Source organism: Gorilla gorilla, chromosome 21 (genome assembly GCF_029281585.2).
Source record: "Gorilla gorilla gorilla isolate KB3781 chromosome 21, NHGRI_mGorGor1-v2.1_pri, whole genome shotgun sequence".
Classification (NCBI taxonomy): domain Eukaryota; kingdom Metazoa; phylum Chordata; class Mammalia; order Primates; family Hominidae; genus Gorilla; species Gorilla gorilla.
This window is the reverse complement of record NC_073245.2, coordinates 28,176,062-28,195,388: the sequence shown is the minus strand read 5'-3', so window position 1 is coordinate 28,195,388 and position 19,327 is coordinate 28,176,062. Positions and strand designations below refer to the sequence as shown.

The 19,327-nt window shown below is 43.7% G+C and overlaps 1 protein-coding gene across 3 annotated transcripts in view; it reads right to left on the bottom strand.

The window, feature by feature from the left end:
- Positions 1–4,836: 4,836 nt before the first annotated feature.
- Positions 4,837–19,327, bottom strand: part of KAT14 (lysine acetyltransferase 14) — a 45,063-nt gene continuing 30,572 nt past the window's right edge. For 2 of the 3 annotated variants that reach the window (XM_031004969.3, XM_055372918.1), the window contains exons 7-10: positions 11,030–11,166; positions 9,575–9,750; positions 8,082–8,272; positions 4,837–5,587 (exon numbers count right to left, since the gene is read on the bottom strand). In XM_031004969.3, the coding sequence (XP_030860829.1) occupies positions 5,414–5,587; positions 8,082–8,272; positions 9,575–9,750; positions 11,030–11,166 (678 nt within the window). In that variant the 3' untranslated portion in view covers positions 4,837–5,413. Of the gene's footprint in view, positions 5,588–8,081; positions 8,273–9,291; positions 9,339–9,574; positions 9,751–11,029; positions 11,167–19,327 lie in introns of those variants that run through there. The other variant, XM_055372919.2, reaches the window with a different exon arrangement.

The window sequence follows — 19,327 nt, the reverse complement described above, 5'->3', positions numbered from 1 at the left end:
TGCTGGTTAGATTTCCAAAGTCATTACTAAAAGTTAAATTATATATATTAATTAAATCAATCATATTTAAAATCAATATTCAAAACATACTAAATGTCAGCCAGGTGTAGTGGCTCATGCCTGTAATCCTAGCACTTTGTAAGGCTGAGGTGGGAGTATTGCTTGAGGCCAGGAGTTCAAGACCACCCTGGCCAACATAGCAAGACCCTATCTCTATGAGATACAAACAAACAAAACAACTTACTACATGAAAATTATCTGACTGCTTGTTACTATTACCTGTGCTTCTGAGGTAACTTCCATCTACTGTTTCTGTGTGACAGAAATACAATATAATGGTGGCTACTGTACACATCTTTCTACCTCTGGGTTTAGTGACATCACATTGGTAGCTTGAAAATTGGCCATGGAGCCGGGTGTGGTGGCTCACGCCTGTAATCCCAGCACTTGGGAAGGCCAAGGTGGGCGGATTACCTGAGTTCGGGAGATCCAGACCAGTCTGGCCAACATGGTGAAATCCCATCTCTACTAAAAATACAAAAATTAGGCCGGGCGTGGTGGCTCACACCTGTAATCCCAGCACTTTGGGAGGCCGAGGCGGGTGGATCATGAGGTCAGGAGATCAAGGCCATCCTGGCTAACACGGTGAAACCCCGTCTCTACTAAAAATACAAAAAATTAGCCGGGAATGGGGCGGGCGCCTGTAGTCCCAGTTACTCAGGAGGTTGAGGCAGGGGAATGGCATGAACCTGGGAAGCGGAGCTTGCGGTGAACCAAGATTGCGCCACTGCACTCCAGCCTGGGCGGCACTACGAGACTCTGTCTCAAAAAAAAAAAAAACAAAAACAAAAATTAGCTGGGCGTGGTGGTTGTGGTGGCACACGCCTGTAATCCCAGCTACTTGGGAGGCTGAGGCAGGAGAATCACTTGAACCCAGGAGGCGGAGGTTGCAGTGAGCCGAGATTGTGCCATTGCACTCCACCCTGGGTGACAAGAAGGAAACTCTGTCTCAAAAAAAAAAAAAAGAAAAGAAAAAGAAAATTGGCCATAGTAACAGTATTTCACCATGGAAATCAGCAAACACTACAAATCAGGGGCTTGGTTTACTGCTCCCCCTCTCCCTGCCTCACCCCCAGTCTGTGGTCATTTATCAGCACATTACTGACTGCACCCAATGGGGACAAACTCCTAGGAGCTCTGGCTGTCCCAAGGGCTCAGGGGATTCACATGTGATGCACCTGGAACCTGCTCTGCTGGACAGAATGTTGGGTCTTCTGAGTTTCCAGGTGGACTTCGTCACCATGCTTGGGCCAGTGGCCTTCCAGACCTATGCTCTGAGGTCACCTGCAATAAAATTTCACCTTATATGAGCAGCAAGGCTACAGAGGAAGGCTGAGCTGCCCTTCACACACGTGGGCTTGCCTGGAGCCATTCCATCTGTGACAGCACAAACTGTCCACCTTCCAGCCTCTTAACCTGAGCAGCCATCAGTCTTTTCCTTTAGCTCATAAAACTGAAATTTTACTACAGTCTTTGGTTACTTTTGTAGAGATTCTTCTGGCATGGGGTAACCTGTATATAATGTTGTAAGGTTCTAAGAGGCTAAGAGTTGCCTTTACCTATCCAGGCAAAGAGAAGGGGCTGGGTGCAATGAGAAACACTTATGATTTCTGATAAACAGAAAGATTCCATGCCTATATTTAAAAAGTGAAAAAAACAAGAGGCATTACTGAGGTCTCTCATCACATTGAACTCCTGGTACACACAGCTCATTTTCTCCCTCCTTCATCCAATGTGTGGAGTACTGGCTCTGTGCTGGACACCACTCCAGGCACTGGGGGCAGTACCGAGCCAGACACACACAGACCCCTAAACTACCCCCCACACCTCCCAGCCCCCTCCCCAAGGCTTAGCCAGAGCGGTGAAGGCTGAAGGCTGTGGTGCCAGACTGTCTGGCTTTGAATTCAGGGTCCTCCATTTGTGATTTTCTTGACCTTGTTGTACCTATCACTACAAATGTGTGAGGTGGGTCTCATCAACCCTGTTTTACAGATGAGGAAGCTTAAGCATGACATTCACTAAGACTGTGAACTTGTTTCTCATAAATAACTGTAATACATTTCTCAGAGTCAAGTATGTACTAACAAACTCACAAGTATGTGAGTTAGGTGTGTACTAATGAAGAGTCTCATGACCCCATGGCCATTCCCAGTTCTGAGGTACATTATGTTTGTACTGCAACTTCCTGCTGTTAGATACCTGGCGGATATCCTTAACCACACTGTGTAATGCAACCCCACATTGTGGGGTCAACCTGGATGCTTCTCCCCAGGGCTGTAGTGAATACACCAAGCCACTTGCAGGAGACAGTTCCAGGAAAGGTCCCAAGGCAATGTGGCTTTTAGGTGATGAAAACTTTATGTAAAATACGTTAACTGCCTTTAGAAAATTTAAAATTATGTTTCTGGTTCTTAACCATCCTGCTGTAAATAGAGCTCAACCTCCCTAGAACAAGACTGGGTAAATATGGACAATAATTAATCAGAATTACTGCAGCCCCCTAGGGATCCCAAAGGCCCACCTGGCTACCCCAGGCCACCTCCCAAGGGGACAATCCAGACTCTCTCACGAACACACAACTGAAGGCAGAGTTCTTCAGCTTGTCAGAACTCATTCAGAACTCATTCTCACTTTTGTGGCATGAAAAAACAAGCCTTCCTCCTTACTTGATATTCTGAAACTTCACAGTAAATTTTGACTTTAATCCACCAAAACATGGCTCTTCCACAACCCAGCCCCAAGCCTGGCACTGTGGAGATTCACTTCTAGAGGACTAGCTAAGGGTTTACTACAGGGCTAGCTCAGAAGGGCCAGAGAGAAAGGCAGATCAAAACCGACAGCTGCCCCCCACACAGGGGCCATCAAGCCCACCCCTGGGAAATGGCCCTGCCCCAACACCCAAGCAGGGAATGGAGTGGGGCAGGGAGTCAGCTGTCCCCACCCTCCGCTAAAGAGACAAGCACAGGTCCACTCCTCACCTTGTCCAGTCAGTCCTGCCCCATGAAGGACACAACAGACAACCCACATGTGGGACATGCCATGGGACAACTGATGTTGTCAGTGGCAGCGCAGTAATAGGGCGGAGGCACTCTGGATGAACAGGCGGTGGAGACAGGACAGTAAGTCACTTATGTGGACCCTGCTTGGCCGCTGATCCAACAAACCAACTGTAAAAGGAACTTCTGAAACAATTCAAAAGGTGTGACTACAGGTTGACTACTAGATAATTCCAAACGTGTTCATCTTGTTAGAGGACTGATAATGAACACTGAGATTATATAAGAAAATATCCTTATTTTTTAGAAATACCTATTTGAGTAAGTAGTGGTAAAATTATATGATATCTAGAATTTACCTTCAGATAGTTTAGCAAAAAAAAAAAGGATAAATGAAGCAAATGAGATAGAATTTCAACAATTGTTGAATATGGGTGATGGGGTTTGTGGCATCATTCTCTTTGTGTGTGATTAAAATTTCTCAAAGGCCGGGTGTGGTGGCTCATGCCTATAATCCCAGCAATTTGGGAGGCCAAGATCACTTGAGCTCAGGAGTTCGAGACCAGCCTGGAAAACATGGTGAAACCCCATCTCTACCAAAAGCACAAAAAATTAGCGAGGTGTGGTGGCGTGTTCCTGTGGTCCCAGCTATTCAGGAGGCTGAGGCAGGAGAATCACTTGAACCTGGGAGGCGGAAGTTGCAGTGAGCTGAGATCGCGCCAGTGCCACTTCACTGCAGCCTGGGCGACAAAGTGAGACCCTGTCTCAAAATTTAAAAAAGAAAAAAAGAAATGAAAAGGGTTTTTAAAATTTCTCAAAATTAAAAAAAAAAAAAGTGAAACAGAGTCAGTAAAAGCAATCACAGCTTTCCTCAGCTCCTTGAAGTTACAGAGACAATTATTTGAGCCCCCACTTTGCAACAACAAATGCCTGACATTCACATACAACAATCACAAGCTGGTTTACAGATGTGGAAATGTTGTCTCCTCAATTTTACTTCGTGGTGTTACAATCCATTCTGTCAACAAAAACCTTCCAAAGAGGCAGAAAACTCTTGGAAGGGTGGGAGGTAAAGAAAAGGAAAGAAATAGATAAGACAGTGCTGCTACAGTTCCTCTCACAAATGAAATGGAGCCTCAACTGTTTCCCCAGATGACTGAACAGCTTCCAGATTGGCTTAATGTGGGAGCTCAACACATTCTCTCTCACACAAAGGAATTCGAGCTGGCTGCAAGTACAGCTTCTAGAACAGATGTTCTTAACTTGTGGTGGACAGATCCCTGATGCAAAATTTTAAATGTGCATGACAGTTTTCTAGAGAGTATTCAGCTTTCTTTGTATTCTCAAAGTGATCCATGTCCCAAAAAGTTAAGAACCACTGATCTTAATTAAAGAGGGTTTGAAAGCAAACTGACTAGATTGACGCTCTGGCCATGGGTTGTGCAAAGAAAGCTTTTTATTTGAGAACACCTAGATACTTTTGGAAATGTTCTTGTTGGATCACAAACAACCTGATTGACAGTCTATCGCCAACATCCACAAACACAGCAAACAGTCCAGTCCTGCAGACCACACAGGGTACATCTAGAGGGTTCTACTTGCATCACCCACACTTCCACTCCTGTGAAACAACTGTCTTGGGCATGAGAAGGGCCAGGATAGGCCAGGTGAATGGCAGGCTGCCCAACAACCCCAATCCCAAACCAACCTCCCAGGCCATGGGCCCAAGTCCCTGCAGGAAGATGCTAATAGGTACAACAGGTAGAACATGTAGAACATGTAGACACAAACATCTAGTTTATTTTTTCTGACTGTAACCAAAGTCAGCAAAAGAAACAACAAAACTTCAGTGCCGTAGAAATCCTCCTGGATTCAATGACAACACATCAATGGCCGGGCACAGGGTTGGATTCCTTTTACGAAATCACCTCATAATCTCTCATCATCCCAGGACAGTGCCTTTTGGGACTGCATGAATCTTTAATAGCTACACCACATTTTCTCATCCTTTAAGTTATGACAGACAGGTTATCTCTCTCCAAGAGCATCAGGTTAGATGCTCTTTCACTCTTACAAACTGTCAGGTGGAGGGAGAATCACGACATCGTTCATTTAACTGTGGAGTCTGGGATGCTGGCCGAAGGCATCTCCAGGAAGGACTGGAGGGTGATTTTGCTAAAGGGCTGCTCACTGCTCATTTCACTGCATGCCGCTTTTCTCACTTTGGTTGGGAGTTTGAAGGACCATGTAATCACAGAGAAGATTAGAGCTCCCTGTGAAATCAATCACTGCCTTTAGATCTCCACAAAGACCTGTTCTCCAATAGCACATGCGTTTCTCTGTGAGCTGTATTCGCATCAGCGCCGGAGCCTCAGAAAGAATGCGTGTTTACACTCTGTACTCTCCAATGGGTAATATTTATCATAGAAATCTAATACATATTCTTCAGTCTTGAATCCAAACTTCTGGTACAGTAGCATAGCGGGGTTGCTTGCTGAGACGTGAAGGGTTACGTCCTTGCCCATGCAGGTCTGCCAAAAGAGTGGAAAAATACAAGATAAAAATGGAAAGGCCTGAGGGAAAATGAGTAGGTAAAGAAACGCTTTTAAGTGTAGGCAGTTAGTTATGGAAACCGGAGAAATCAGAGACTGAGGCTGAGACATTGCAACACCTAGCAACAGCTGGAAACAGAATGACATTTTGCTGCTGATCAAAACATTCACAAGACCAAGGAAACTGATAGTATTCTGGGTGTTTTTTATTTTTCTTTGAAGCAAAGGGTCAATGGGGATATTGTTATTGTCAGCTTTATTATTTACAACTCAATTACCTTTAAATATGTCAAACATTTCAATACCTAACACTATGATAACCCTGAACAAATACAGAACAAAATAAGTTTTGCTTTTCAAAACTAGATGTTATCTTGTACCTCCCCAAAACCTGTAAAAATTCCTTTACTAGGCCTGCTAAATTACATGCACAAACATGAAATATTAAGAATGTAATTATAAAACCTGAGGCCCTTGTATAGACCTTCTGAATCCCAAAGTCCACCTTCTGTCTCTCTAAAACTGACAGAATTAGCTTCTTAGAACTGAGATTTCTACATTCAGCTTTGACCTAATCTTAGGGGAAAAGAGTAACAATCATTCTATCAACACAAGGCAAGTCCTTAGATTCTTTAATCAGCTACACAGAGTAAGGTGTCCCAAAAGTCATATCATTTAAGAACTTACTTTTTAATAAAGAAGGCACTGAAATACTGAAGTTGATAGAGTCCTTGAGATTTATAACCCATGGTTCTCTCAGGCCTCTAAGAACTCCTCTGTTGACAGTCATCTGATAGCTACCTGCTTTCTCTGCTTAACTTCCATGTGTATCCATAGGCATTTTTAGGACAAGAGAGCACTTACCAGTATGCCAGGGACAAGAGCACTTTGTGAGTTTTTAAAGCAAATTTTGTGGGGTCATATTAGTGTTTGCTAGATTGCAAATATACGTGATCTCACCGTGGCCATCATTGAGTGCCAGCGACTGTGCGCCACCTATGTTTGGGCCCTCAGGTGTATGGTCTGGCTGGAGGGGAAGGTGCCCACCTGCAAAGATGAACCACTCCTCCAGTGGCCTCGCAAACACTCAGCAGGGACTGACTCTGTACCAGCCCTCATGTTGGGCACCAAGGACACACACACACAAGGACAGAGTACTATTCCTGCCCTGTCTTCAGGCCCTTACCAGTGACAGATACGGCAGCAAATCCTCTAAGTGCTCTCCTAGGTTAAAAAGACGCATACTGAGAGATCAACTCTTGGTTGGGATGGGGCAGAGAAAGGGAGTGTTGTAGAAATAACTGAGAAGCTCTCAAGAGAAAACCACCACCCAAAGTAGCACATATTAATTACTCAGTGAGTGATTTACATAGTCACTGCCTAAGGAGAGAAGGAAAGCAATTTCTAGGAAAATGGTTCCAAGGTTCCTGCCAACATTTGGGAATTATTAAGCAAGTTTCATTAAAAATTGGAGAAACAACTTTTATCATCTTCATCTCCTCTTTAAAAGGAATCTTGCCTGCATAAACATATAATCCTCCATACCAAATGGTTTCTAAGTAAAAGTTGACTAAAAAAAATTCTAGGGGAAAAAAAATCCTTGCATGTTTTTTGATGGTGATATATGGTGTATTTTCTTCAAAGGTGATACAAATATATTAAAGGATGAATTATAATTCAGTACTAGAATCAAATCTTAGAAGGTTCATATCAGCCTTATACAGTGATAGTAAAATTAAAAAGTATCAGCAAAAATAAAATATGTAGCTAGGCACGGTGGCTCTTGCCCATAATCCCAGCACTCGGGAGGCTGAGGTGGAAGGACTGCTTGAACCAAGGAGTTCAAGCACAGACCAGGCAACACAGTGAGACCCTGTCCCTACAAAAAATCAGCCGGGCATGGCAGTGTGCACCTGTGGTCCTGGCTACCCAGAAGGCTGAGGCGGGAAAATCACTCGAGCCCAGGAGGTTGAGGCTGCAGTGAGCTATGATTGTGCAACTCCAGTCTGGGTGACACAATGAGACCCTGTCTCAAAAAATATATATATATTCTTATTGATACAGTTGTGCTAAAATGTTTACAAATATTTAAAAAAATAAAAATAATAGTCCTACCCTCACTTCTCTGAGTTGCGAAGGTGATGATCTTAAGAGCAGTAGCCACTACTAATATGAATAGTCTACCCTAAAGCTCTTGCTTTTGGTATTTTCTCATTTTATTTATACACATGTTCACAAACTGGTTTCTATGAAACCTGAGTCTGAATAATAATCTTATTTTAGAGGGTCGGAGATTTTTGTCTGTGTGCTTTGATAACCTCATGAATGCTGATGACTGGCTTTCTTCACTTGGTTTCCAAGGAAACCATTCCATTGGGCCATGCTGGGAAGGGCTAGCTCAGCTTCATTCCTCCTCCAGGTTGTTCAGGGGAGCCCAGACACAGGTGATAAATCATAAACATAGACAACTTACCTGAATCAGATGATAGATCATGAAAGTTGCAATCCCTGCTCTTCTCCATTCAGGGTGGACGAACAGAAATGAAATGTAAGCTTCATTGTATTTCACGTCAGGAACCATGAAGCCAAAGGCAATGATGACTTTTTTATAAAGAACAACAACACTGAAGTCTGGGTACTGCAGACACTCAGACAGGTCAATGCCTAAAGAAAAGAAACCATCGGAGACTCAAACCACATGCCTTTGAGAATTAAGGAACACCAAGCTGTTCAGCATGTACATATAGCTACACCTGCACGCTAAAAAAAAAAACAAAACACCAAAACTGGAGGTAACATAGAGACCACACATCCAGATCATAAAAATAAGAGTGAATTTTAGAAAATATTGAAATTACATAGTATTTTCTAAAAGAAGAGTGGCAGAATAGGGTAGGTAGCAGTGCACGGGTTCAGAATTGGACACAGCTGGCTTTGAACTCAGCCTCCTCTACCATGTGTGGCTTGGCACATTTCAAAATGTCTCAGAGACTCCGTTTCTGCAATATGTAAGATGAAGAGCATACCTAGACCTGACAGGGTTAAGTAAAGATCCCCCGAGCGTGTTCTATCACATCCTTTAACCCCAAACATATAATTTATAAGTTCTTTTGTACAAATGCTACCTTTCACAATAAATAAGTAAAATATGCTTCTGTGCATAATGTATGGAAGGCACCTAACATAAGGGCAGGAAGCAGGAGATGCTCCCAGAATGTTACTTTTGGCTCAATATGACTCCCAAAAGAATGAGTGCAGCTCTGCCACCACATTCACAATTATGTGATTATGTGACAATAAAGACGACACAGCTCTATCTTGATGAAATCGTATCTAACATCTGAAAGACATGTATTATTTCCTTTAGGTTTCAAGGCAGCGTGGGAAAGCAGATCCACAAAGAACAGTTTATATTTAGCAATGCAAATGTGTTCCTTTAATTAATGACTTTGGTCTTCAGAGGCAATTTTGTTAAGGCTGATAAAATGACAAATTATATTGGGTTTACCCTTATTCTCACAGTCTGTGATCAGGGCATTTGGCTTTTAAAAAACACCTTCTGGCTGTACTAATACTCTCTAAGGAACAGCTAAATAAACAAAACATAAAGAATTATTAAGCCAAAAACAAAAGTGTCCAAACACGCCCAAGCTACCAGTCTGTGTATCTTTGATAGACATTACCTGGTATCTAAACATATGCAGAAGCAAAACAGGATGAATCTTTTACTCTGGAAACAGAGACAAACAGGGAAGAGAAACAAACAAAAACACTGTTTATTGCTGGCTTCTTCTAGATTTTAGGAAAGCAAGAGGTATTTGTATTTTAATATTTCCATGTTAGCAGAGACAAACTAAACGAAATCATAAATAAAAATCTTAAGGATATCACATAAAATAATTTTAAAAATTGCTAGAATGGACCGTACAGAAAAATGACCTGCCTGGTTTGGGAGGGGGAACATACCAGGCCAAAAAAACTCCTGACACATGGAGTTGATTGTTGGGATGTGATTTGGCCGCACATAACAGTAATCGAGAGGTGCGTCGGGCTCCGGCGTCCAGTGAGGGTCGCTCCTGTGCAGGTGGGAACGAATCTGTGACAGGAGCTGCAGTTTGGGTGGCTTTGTTTCATAATCACGCCTCCGGTACCACAGAAGATAAACAAATTTAAGTCAAGAAAAATACCTGGTATTATTCCTAGCTTTTTGACTCATATAAACTCTTTGATCTGCTTGAAACTTTAAAGTAACCTGCACTGTTTTACACGAAGCTGGCTTGATTATAGCTATACTTTTATGTATGAAATCTAAAATTCACTCTGAACATTCATCAGGCCAAAGCCCTCTGTACCTACCAGGGACTGTGCTAGGTGCCCTTCATGAACAAAGTGAGGAAACAGATACAGCATCAGATTCACCCCAAGGAGTCAGACATGAGGATGCATCTCCAGTGCCTTGGAGGCCAGAAGAGGGAACACTCAACTTTGTGGGGCATTTGGGGAACACCAGAGACAGAGTGAGCTTGGAGCAGGCTCACAAACTGCTTCTCACTGTGCCTGCCCAGGAATGTGGTGCTGGCATGGAGGGTCAGGGTGATCATGGAGCTGCAGGGCAACTGTAGTGCAATGAGTGCAATAATGTGCTCTCATTTACAGTGCCAGACACTGCTGGGTCCTCTCTAGCAAGCTCAGCTTCCATTTCATTGCCTGGACAATGACATTCATTATTGGAAACTGCTTCATATACATCCAGTCCAGATGGAGGCTCAACTGAGATGTCTTTCACATTTTTTCATTTCAGACTACTAAAAATATACAACTTTAGTATTTAAAATAACATAATGAGGGCCGGGCCCAGTGGCTCACGCCTGTAATCCCAGCACTTTGGGAGGCCAAGCTGGGCGGATCACTTGAGGTCAGGAGTTCAAGACCAGCTTGGCCAACACGGTGAAACCCTGTCTCTGCTAAAAATACAAAAATTAGCTGGGCTTGGTGGTGCATGCCTATAATCCCAGCTACTTGGGAGGCTGAGGCAAGAGAATTCCCTGAACCCCGGAGGCAGAGGTTACAGTGAGCCAAGATTGCACCACTGCACCCCAGCCTGGGTGACAGGGCAAGAGTCTGTCTCAAAAAAATAAATAAATAAATAAATAAAATAATGATTATGATCATCACAAAGCAATCTTTCAGTTAATTTATTTTTGCTTTTTAAGTTTCTTTCAAAGGACCATGTTCTCTGCAAAAAAGTAGAGTTGAAACAAGCAAAGGACAAAACTGGAGGTGAAGCACAGAACTCAGTCCTTGCCAATGTTGCTCACAGTTTGTGATCTTTATTCTCTCCAACAGGAGAACAGGGCACAGAAACCACAATCATTATCCCTCATGACACACCTGACATCACACCTCTAGTTCTCCATATACCTGATATAAGGTTTCAAGATCCGAGAGGTATAAGGGCTGACAATACTCTGGTCCACAGCCATATCTTCTGATCCCACCAAGCGATACAAAAACTTGGTGGTCTGGTGTCGAAATCCCTTCCTGGACGGCAAGGAAGTCTATGAGAAAGAAACACTGGTTATATAGAAATAATTACTCAGGCTGGGCACAGTGGCTCATGCCGGTAATCCCAACACTTTGGGAGGCTGAGGCAGGCGGATCACAAGGTCACAAGATCGAGATCATCCTGGCTAACGCGGTAAAACCCCGTCTCTACTAAAAATACAAAAATTAGCCAGCCGTGGTGGCAGGTGCGCCTGTAGTCCCAGCTACTTGGGAGGCTGAGGCAGGAGAATGGCGTGAACCCAGGAGGCGGAGCTTGCAGTGAGCCGAGATTGCACCACTGCACTCCAGCCTGGGCGATAGAGCGAGACTCCGTCTCAAAAAAAAAAAAAAAAGAAACAAAATTACTCTGAGGATTGGTTAATTTCCATATATAATTAGTATCATATTTTTATGTGTCAAAAAGTAGGTCTTTTTGTATTACTTATTTGGAAAGCTCAAACTTCAATACAAAGTTTATAGACACCTTTGCATAAAACTAGACACAAAAAACCCCAGCTGTTTAAAATAAAAGTAATAATTTTAAAATTTTGAAGTCATTTAAAAATTTTTTTTAACTCATTAGAGTGAGTGAGATGCAGGATTGAACGCTGGATTTGCAGCTTCTCTAGGCTTCACTTTGTCTATATTATGCCTTCAACCCATTCACTAAATATTAACTAGTAACAAGTAGGTAACACACACATGAGTCATATTATATGATCGCTCTGTTATCCAAACAGCCACTGGGGCCAACTACTACTGTATACAGAATTTTTGAAATACATCTCTGATATGGTTTGGCTCTGTGTTCCCAGACAAACCTCATCTTGAATTGTACTCCCTTAATTCCTTTGTGTTGTGGGAGGGACCTGGTGGGAGATAATTTGAATCATGGGGGCGGTTTCCACCATGCTGTTCTCATAGCAGTGAATAAGTCTCACAAGATCCGATGTTTTGTTTTTTTTAATCAGGGGTTTCTGCTTTTGCATCTTCCTCATTTGTTTCTTGCCACTGCCCACTAAGAAGTGTCTTTCACCTCCTGCCATGATTCTGAGGCCTACCCAGCCATGTGGAACTGTAAGTCCAATTAAACCTCCTTTTCTTCCCAGTCTTGGGTATGTCTTTATCAGCAGCATGAAGACAGACTAATATAATAAATTGGTACCAGGAGTGGGGTGTTGCTGAAAAGATATCTGAAAATGTGGAAATGACTTTGGAACTGGGTATTAGGCAGAGGCTGAAACAGTTTGGAGGGCTCATAAGAAGACAGGAAAATGTGGGAAAGTTTGGAACTTCCTAGAGATTTGTTGAATGGCTTTGACAAAAATGCTGATAGTGATATGAACAATAAGGTCCAGGCTGAGGTGGTCTCAGATGGAGATGAGGAATTTCTTGGGAATTGGAGCAAAGGTGACTCTTACTATGTTTTAGCAAAGAGACTGGCGGCATTTTGCCCTGCCCTAGAGATCTGTGGAACTCTGAATTTGAGATGATTTAGGGTATCTGGTGGAAGAAATTTCTAAGCAGCAGAGCATTCAAGACGTGACTTGAAGGCCAGGCATGGTGGCTCATGCCTGTAATCCTAGCACTATGGGAGACGGAGGTGGGCAGATCACCTGAGGTTAGGAGTTCAAGACCAGCCTGGCCAACATGGTGAAACCCTGTCTCTACTAAAAATGCAAAAATTAGCCAGGCATAGTGGCACACACCTGTAATCCCAGCTACTTGGGAGGCTGAGGCAGGAGAATCACTTGAACCTGGGAGGCAGAGGTTGTAGTGAGCCAAGATCGCACCACTGCACTCCAGCCTGGACAACAGAGCAAGACTCTATCTCAAAAAAAAAACAAACAACAAAAAACAAAAGTGACTTGGGTGCTATTAAAAGCATTCCATTTTAAAAGGGAAACAGAACATAAAAATTCAGAAAATTTGCAGCCTGACAATGCAGTAGAAAAGAAAAACCTATTTTTTGAGGAGAAAGTCAAGCTGGCTGCAGAAATTTACATAAGTAACAAGGAGCCGAATGTTAATCCCCAAGACAATCTCCACGGCATGCCATAGGTATTCATGGCAGCCCCTCCCATCACAGACCTGGAAGCCTAGAAGGCAGCCTGGGGACTTGCTGTCCTGTGCCCCAGCCGCTCCAGTCATTGCTAAAAGGGGCCAAGGTACAGCTCGGCCCATGGTTTCACAGGGTGCAAGCCTCAAACCTTGGCAGCTTCCACTTTGTGTTGAGCTTGAGGGTGCACAGAAGTCCAGAATTGAGGTTTGGGAACCTCTACCTAGATTTCAGAAGATGTATGGAAACACCTGGATGCCCAGGCAAAAGTTTGCTGTCAGGGCAGGGCCCTCATGGAAAATCTCTGCTAGGGCAGTGCAGAGGGGAAATGTGGGGTCAGAGCCCCCACACAGAGTCCCTATTGGGGTACTGCCTAGCTGTGAGAAGAGGGCCACCGTCCTCCAGACCCCAGAATGGCAGATCCACCGATAGCTTGCACTGTGCAACTGGAAAAGTTGGACACTTAATGCCAGCCCATGAAAGCAGCCAGGAGGGGGGCTATACCCTGCAAAGCCACAGGGGTGGAGCTGCCTAAGACTCTGGGAACCTACCTTTTGCATCAGTGTGATCTGGATGTAAGATAAGGAGTCAAAGGAGATCATTTTAGATCATTTAGAATTTGCCCTGCTGGAATTCAAGCTTGCATGGGCCCTGTAACCCCTTTGTTTTGGCCTATTTCTCCCATGTAGAACTGCTGTATTTACCCAATACCTGTGCCCTCATTGTATCTAGGAAGTAACTAGCTTGCTTTTGATTTTACAGGCTCACAGATGGAAGGGACTTGCCTTGTCTCAGATGAGACTTGGGACTATGGACTTTCGGGTTAATGCTGAAATGAGTTAAGACTTTGGGGGACTGTTGGGAAGGCATGATTGATTTTTTAGTGTGAGGGCATGAGATTTGGAGAGGCCAGGGGTGGAATGATATGGTTTGGCTCTGTGTCTCCACTCAAATCTCATCTTGAATTGTATTCCCATAATTCCCACATGGTGTGGGAGAGACCCAGTGGGAGATAATTTGAATCATGGGGGCGGTTTCCACCATACTGTTCTCATGGTAGTGAATAAATCTCACGAGATCCGATGGTTTTATCAGGGGTTTCCACTTTTGCATCTTTCTCATTTTTCTCTTGCCACCACCATGTAAGAAGTGGCTTTTGCCTCCCACCATGATTCTGAGGTCTCCCTAGCCAGGTGGGACTCTAAGTCCAATTAAACCTCTTTTTCTTCCCAATCTCAGGTATGTCTTTATCAGCAGCATGAAAACAAACTAATACAATCTCTTTTCCAGTGAATAAATTTGACAAAAATGGGAGTGATGTAGAATATCATCCCTAAAATAAATCTCAGTAGCAGAGAGGTCTTATCAGGGGTTCAATGAGGAAGAGGCCTCTGTTCCCTAGGAAGGTATCCTAACAGACTTGGTAGATTTTATGTGTTTCATTTCAAACCCCAAGAGCTGGACTGGAAATATGTTGTTCTTCAATGACTGCCGCTCCAGGGCTCTCAGTCATGTACTAACAGAACATGTACAATTAGGGCTTTATAGCAAAGAAATCAGATGGAAGATTAAAAGGCACATTTATAAAGTTGTTTGCGAAGGGTTGGATGATGTTTAAAAACTTGTTTTTGTAGAATCAGTTTGCTCTTAACCTAGAAAATAACTTTGTTAAAAGGAAAGAACAAGATTCCTTCCATTATAATTTGCTTTCATACCTTCCCAAACTGGACACCAAAATTTTCAAAGGCCAACTTTGAATTCTTCCAAGGCTTAAAGTCAGTTTCAAGGTAAAACTGAAAAGTGTGGTATGTAATTTCTAAATACAGCCACTAACAATTCCTCCATCCCTACTAAGCGGCTCCTCGTATCAAAAGGCAGGATAAATTTCCCCACCCCCTGAAGCTGGGTGGACCTTGTGAATAGCTCTGACCAATCAGAAAGTAGCAGAAATAACTTTCTGGGACTTTTGAGTCTAGGTCTTAAGACAACTGGTGGCTTGCTTCCACTTTCTCCCTCTTGGAGTCCAGCTAGACCAGTTAATAACTAGAGGCCACAGGGAGATGGACTCTGGAGGAAGAGAGGCTCTCCTGGTCATTCCAATCCCAAACTAGCTCTCAGGTTAATGCAGCACATGAGTGACCCCAGCCTTCAGCCCACTAAGTAAAGAACCACCCAACAGTGCCCAGTCAATCCACAGAATCAGAAAAAAGATACAGGGATCAAAAGCCACTAAGTTTTGGAGTGGTTTATAATGCAGCAACAGGTAACTATAACACCAGCCACTGAACTACTTACTGCACAGAATACTCTCATTATCTGGTTAATGTCTCAAGGTAAGTTCTGGGAAGCTCCATCAAAGTTATACAGCTCCCTAACTTCTTCCCACTCTAGTGTAAACCACTCCCAATGCTGCCTGGATCCACTGCCTCCCATTGGTCTCTCTGCTCCCACTCTTACACCCATACTATCCACTCTCGACACAGAAGCCAGAGTCTTCTAAAAACATAAATTCACTTCCCTTGATCAAAACTCTGACATGGCTTCCTACCATATGTTCAGAATGCAGTTCAAACTCCTTACTTATGACCTGTAGGATCCTGCAGGATCTGGCCCCTGTCACCCCAGTAGCCTCATTAGCCACCAACCCGTTCCCTCTGCCATCACTAGGTTCCAGCCACATACACCAACCCAACTCCTGCCTCAGGGTCTGCGCCTGGGCCTTCCACCCTGACCCTTCATCACCCTGGCTCCTCCTTGTGGACTTAGTTCAAGTGCTGCCTCCTCAGAGAGGCCGTCCTGAACCCCCATAGAGCAGTGCTCCTGCCCGCTACTCCTCCCCACGTTCACTCTGCATGATGTAACATCACTGTCCCCGCGTTCACTCTGCATGATGTAATCTTATTTGCCTGGTGAGCTAGTTAATGTCAGCTCCCTGCTCAAGGATGCCCCCTGCCTAAGGACAGGGACCTACTCTGTCTTAGTTCACAGCAGATCCCCTGCTAGAATAGCGCTTGGCACTTTTTTTTTTTTTTTTTGAGACGAAGTCTCACTCTGTTGCCCAAGCTGGAATGCAGAGGTGTCATCTCAGCTCACTGCAACCTCCACCTCCCAGATTCAAGCGATTCTCCTGCCTCAGCCTCCTGAGTAGTGGGACTACAGGCACGCGCCACCATGCCTGGCTAATTTTTGTATTTTTAGTAGAGACGGGGTTTCATTATGTTGGCCAGGCTGGTCTTGAACTCCTGACATCATGATCTGCCCACCTCAGCCTCCCAAAGTGTGGGGATTACAGGGGTGAGCCACCATACCTGGCTTTTTTTTTTTTTTTTTGAGACAGTCTCACTCAGTTGCCCACGCTGGAGTGCAGTGGCATGATCATGGCTCACTACAGCCTTGACCTCCTAGCTCAAGTGATCCTCTCACCTCAGCCTCCTGAGTAGCACATGTCACCACATCTGGCTAATTTTTGTATTTTTTTTGGTAGAGATGAGGTTTCCTCATGTTGCCCAGGCTGGTCGCAAACTCCTGAGCTCAAGTGATCTGCCTGCCTTGGCCTCCCAAAGTGCTGGGATTACAGGTTTGAGCCATGTTTCGGCTCTCGGTGTATGTTATGTACTTGACTTGCATTTGCTGAATGGTAAAGTGTGGGGAAAAAAGCATCCCACGGTCAAATAAGTGAGAAAAAATGTTAAATGAGTTTCTTTATACTTCTAGTTCTAAACAAAATGGAGAGCTAGGTGGGCTGCTTGGTCCCTTTCCAAGCCCATCTGAGAGATGCTACAGACATGAGAGGGAAGGCAAAACACAAGGCTGGGAGAAAGCCCGGGGAGGCGACAGGTGGCTGGGTACAAGTGAGGCAGCAGAGTAGAGAGGGCAGAAAAAGGCTCTGCCCTGCAGATGGGTCAGGGGCTGCTTGGTTAAGCCATCTCCTCCCCCGAGCACTTCTCTGGGAGAGGTAGATCGCTGCCAATCAACTTTGCCAGCCACGTATTGGCTGGAAGGTAACGCCAGAGCGGCACTAGAGCCTTCCTGGGTGAGGGTGGACACCACTCTGGGCAGCCCCTGAGCATCCCACAGTCCTAGGAAGCAACACCAGAGGGAGATCAAAAGCAGCACCTGGGTGAGAGGTCCTGGGAGGTTCCCTGAGAGAAGAAGGTGGCTGACTGTGGGAAAAAGAGAGGATGAGAAATGGTTTTGCCCAGAACCTCCCATTTTGCTAAACTTGCTGACAGGGTCAAAAGCTAGGAACCAGGCTTTTGCTCTCTTCCCTAGGTGTAAACTGCCAGCAAAGGTAGCTGAAAACACTAAGGGGGTATGAGCTCACCGGGAAAAAATAAATCAAGACCCGTAAATAAAAAGTGCAAGAAAATCGCCGGGCGCGGTGGCTCATGCCTGTAATCCCAACACTCTGGGAGGCCAAGGTGGGTGGATCACCTGAGGTCAGGAGTTCGAGACCAGCCTGGCCAACATGATGAAACCCACATCTCTAATAAAAATACAAAAATTAGCTGGGTGTGGTGGCGGGCACCTGTAATCCCAGCTACTTCGGTGGCTGAGGCAGGAGAACTGCTTGAACCCAGGAGGCAGAGGTTGCAGTGAGCCGAGATCGCATCACTATACTCCAGCCTGGGCAACAACAGTAAAAATCCACCTCAAAAAAAAAAAAAAAAAAAAAGCAAGAAAACAAAAGGATAACAAACTAAACAAGCTATTACAGGAAAAGGCACACTTAATTTATGAAACAGACAAGAATTTTAAAGTATAATATTCATCAAAGAAATGCAAATCAAAACTGCAATGAGACACTACACTTCATACTCAGTAGGATGGCTATAATAAAAAAGACAGACAACGACAATATGGCAAGGATGTGTGGAGAAATCAGAATCTTCATATCCTGCTTGGTGGGAATGTAAAACGGCACAGCCACTTTGGAAGACAGTCTAGCAATTCTTCAAAAAGTTAAACATAGAGTTACATTTGACCCAGCAATTCCACTCCTAGATCTACACTCAGAGAAATAAAAACGTGTGTCCACACAAAAACTTGTATACATATGTTCAAAGCAGTATTTATGGTCATAGTCAAAAGGTAGAAACAACCCAAAAGTCCATCAACTGATGAATGGATAAACCAAATGTGGTCTATCCATACAATGGAATATTAAGCCATATTTAGGAATACTAATATATGTTACAATATTGATGAATCTTGAAAACATTATGCTAAGTGAAAGAAAGTGTTCACCAAAGGCCACATAGTATATGACTCCATTTATGTGAAATGTCCAGAGTACATAAATCTACAGAGGCAGAAAGTCAATACATGGACAGTAGGAATAGGGAGTTTTGGGTAGTAACAGCTAAAGGGTTCAGGGATTCTTTCCGGGTTAACAAAATGTTCTAAAATTGATTATGGTTCAACTTTGTGAATATATTAGGAACCCGTCAACTGTACACTTTAAATAGGTGAATTGTAAGGTATATGAACTGTATGTTAATAAAGCTGTTAAGGAAGAAAAAGCATAAGAAATAGCCTCCAAGGTAATGGAGGAGCCTGGAAGCAGGAATGAGTAGTTATGAAGCATCTCTTATTCGTTACCAGATATTAAACACATGATCACTGAAATAAAGCACTCAACAAATGATGTCAGGGACTGGTTAAGGATTTTGTTTAAAAAGCAAAAGAAAAGACAAAAAAAAAAGAAGTAATGGTGTTAACATCCATATTCAGAGTGCAGAAGAGGAAAAGATAAAGGAGGAACATATTTAAAGAAGCAGTAATGGGGAATTTCCTAGATCACAGCAGCATATCCAAGGACTTCTGGTTTCCACTCTGGCAGGCAAGAAGCTTAGAAGTCATTCCTCCAGTCTAACAAGTAAACCACTTAACAAAGTGAAAAATCAAGAACTCTTGTAGATCCGTAAAAGACATGAGATAACAAGGCAAACCACTGCCCTCAAATTTGGAGAGAAAGAGAATCACAGCACATGGGAGCAGAGCCTCTGTGGGAACCAGCATCAAGGCGGGAAAGCCCTGAAGAACTGAAAATTGCTGAAGGCTCAATGCGGACAAGTCTAAGGATAAAAACTCCACTCCACAAGGTTCACCTCCAG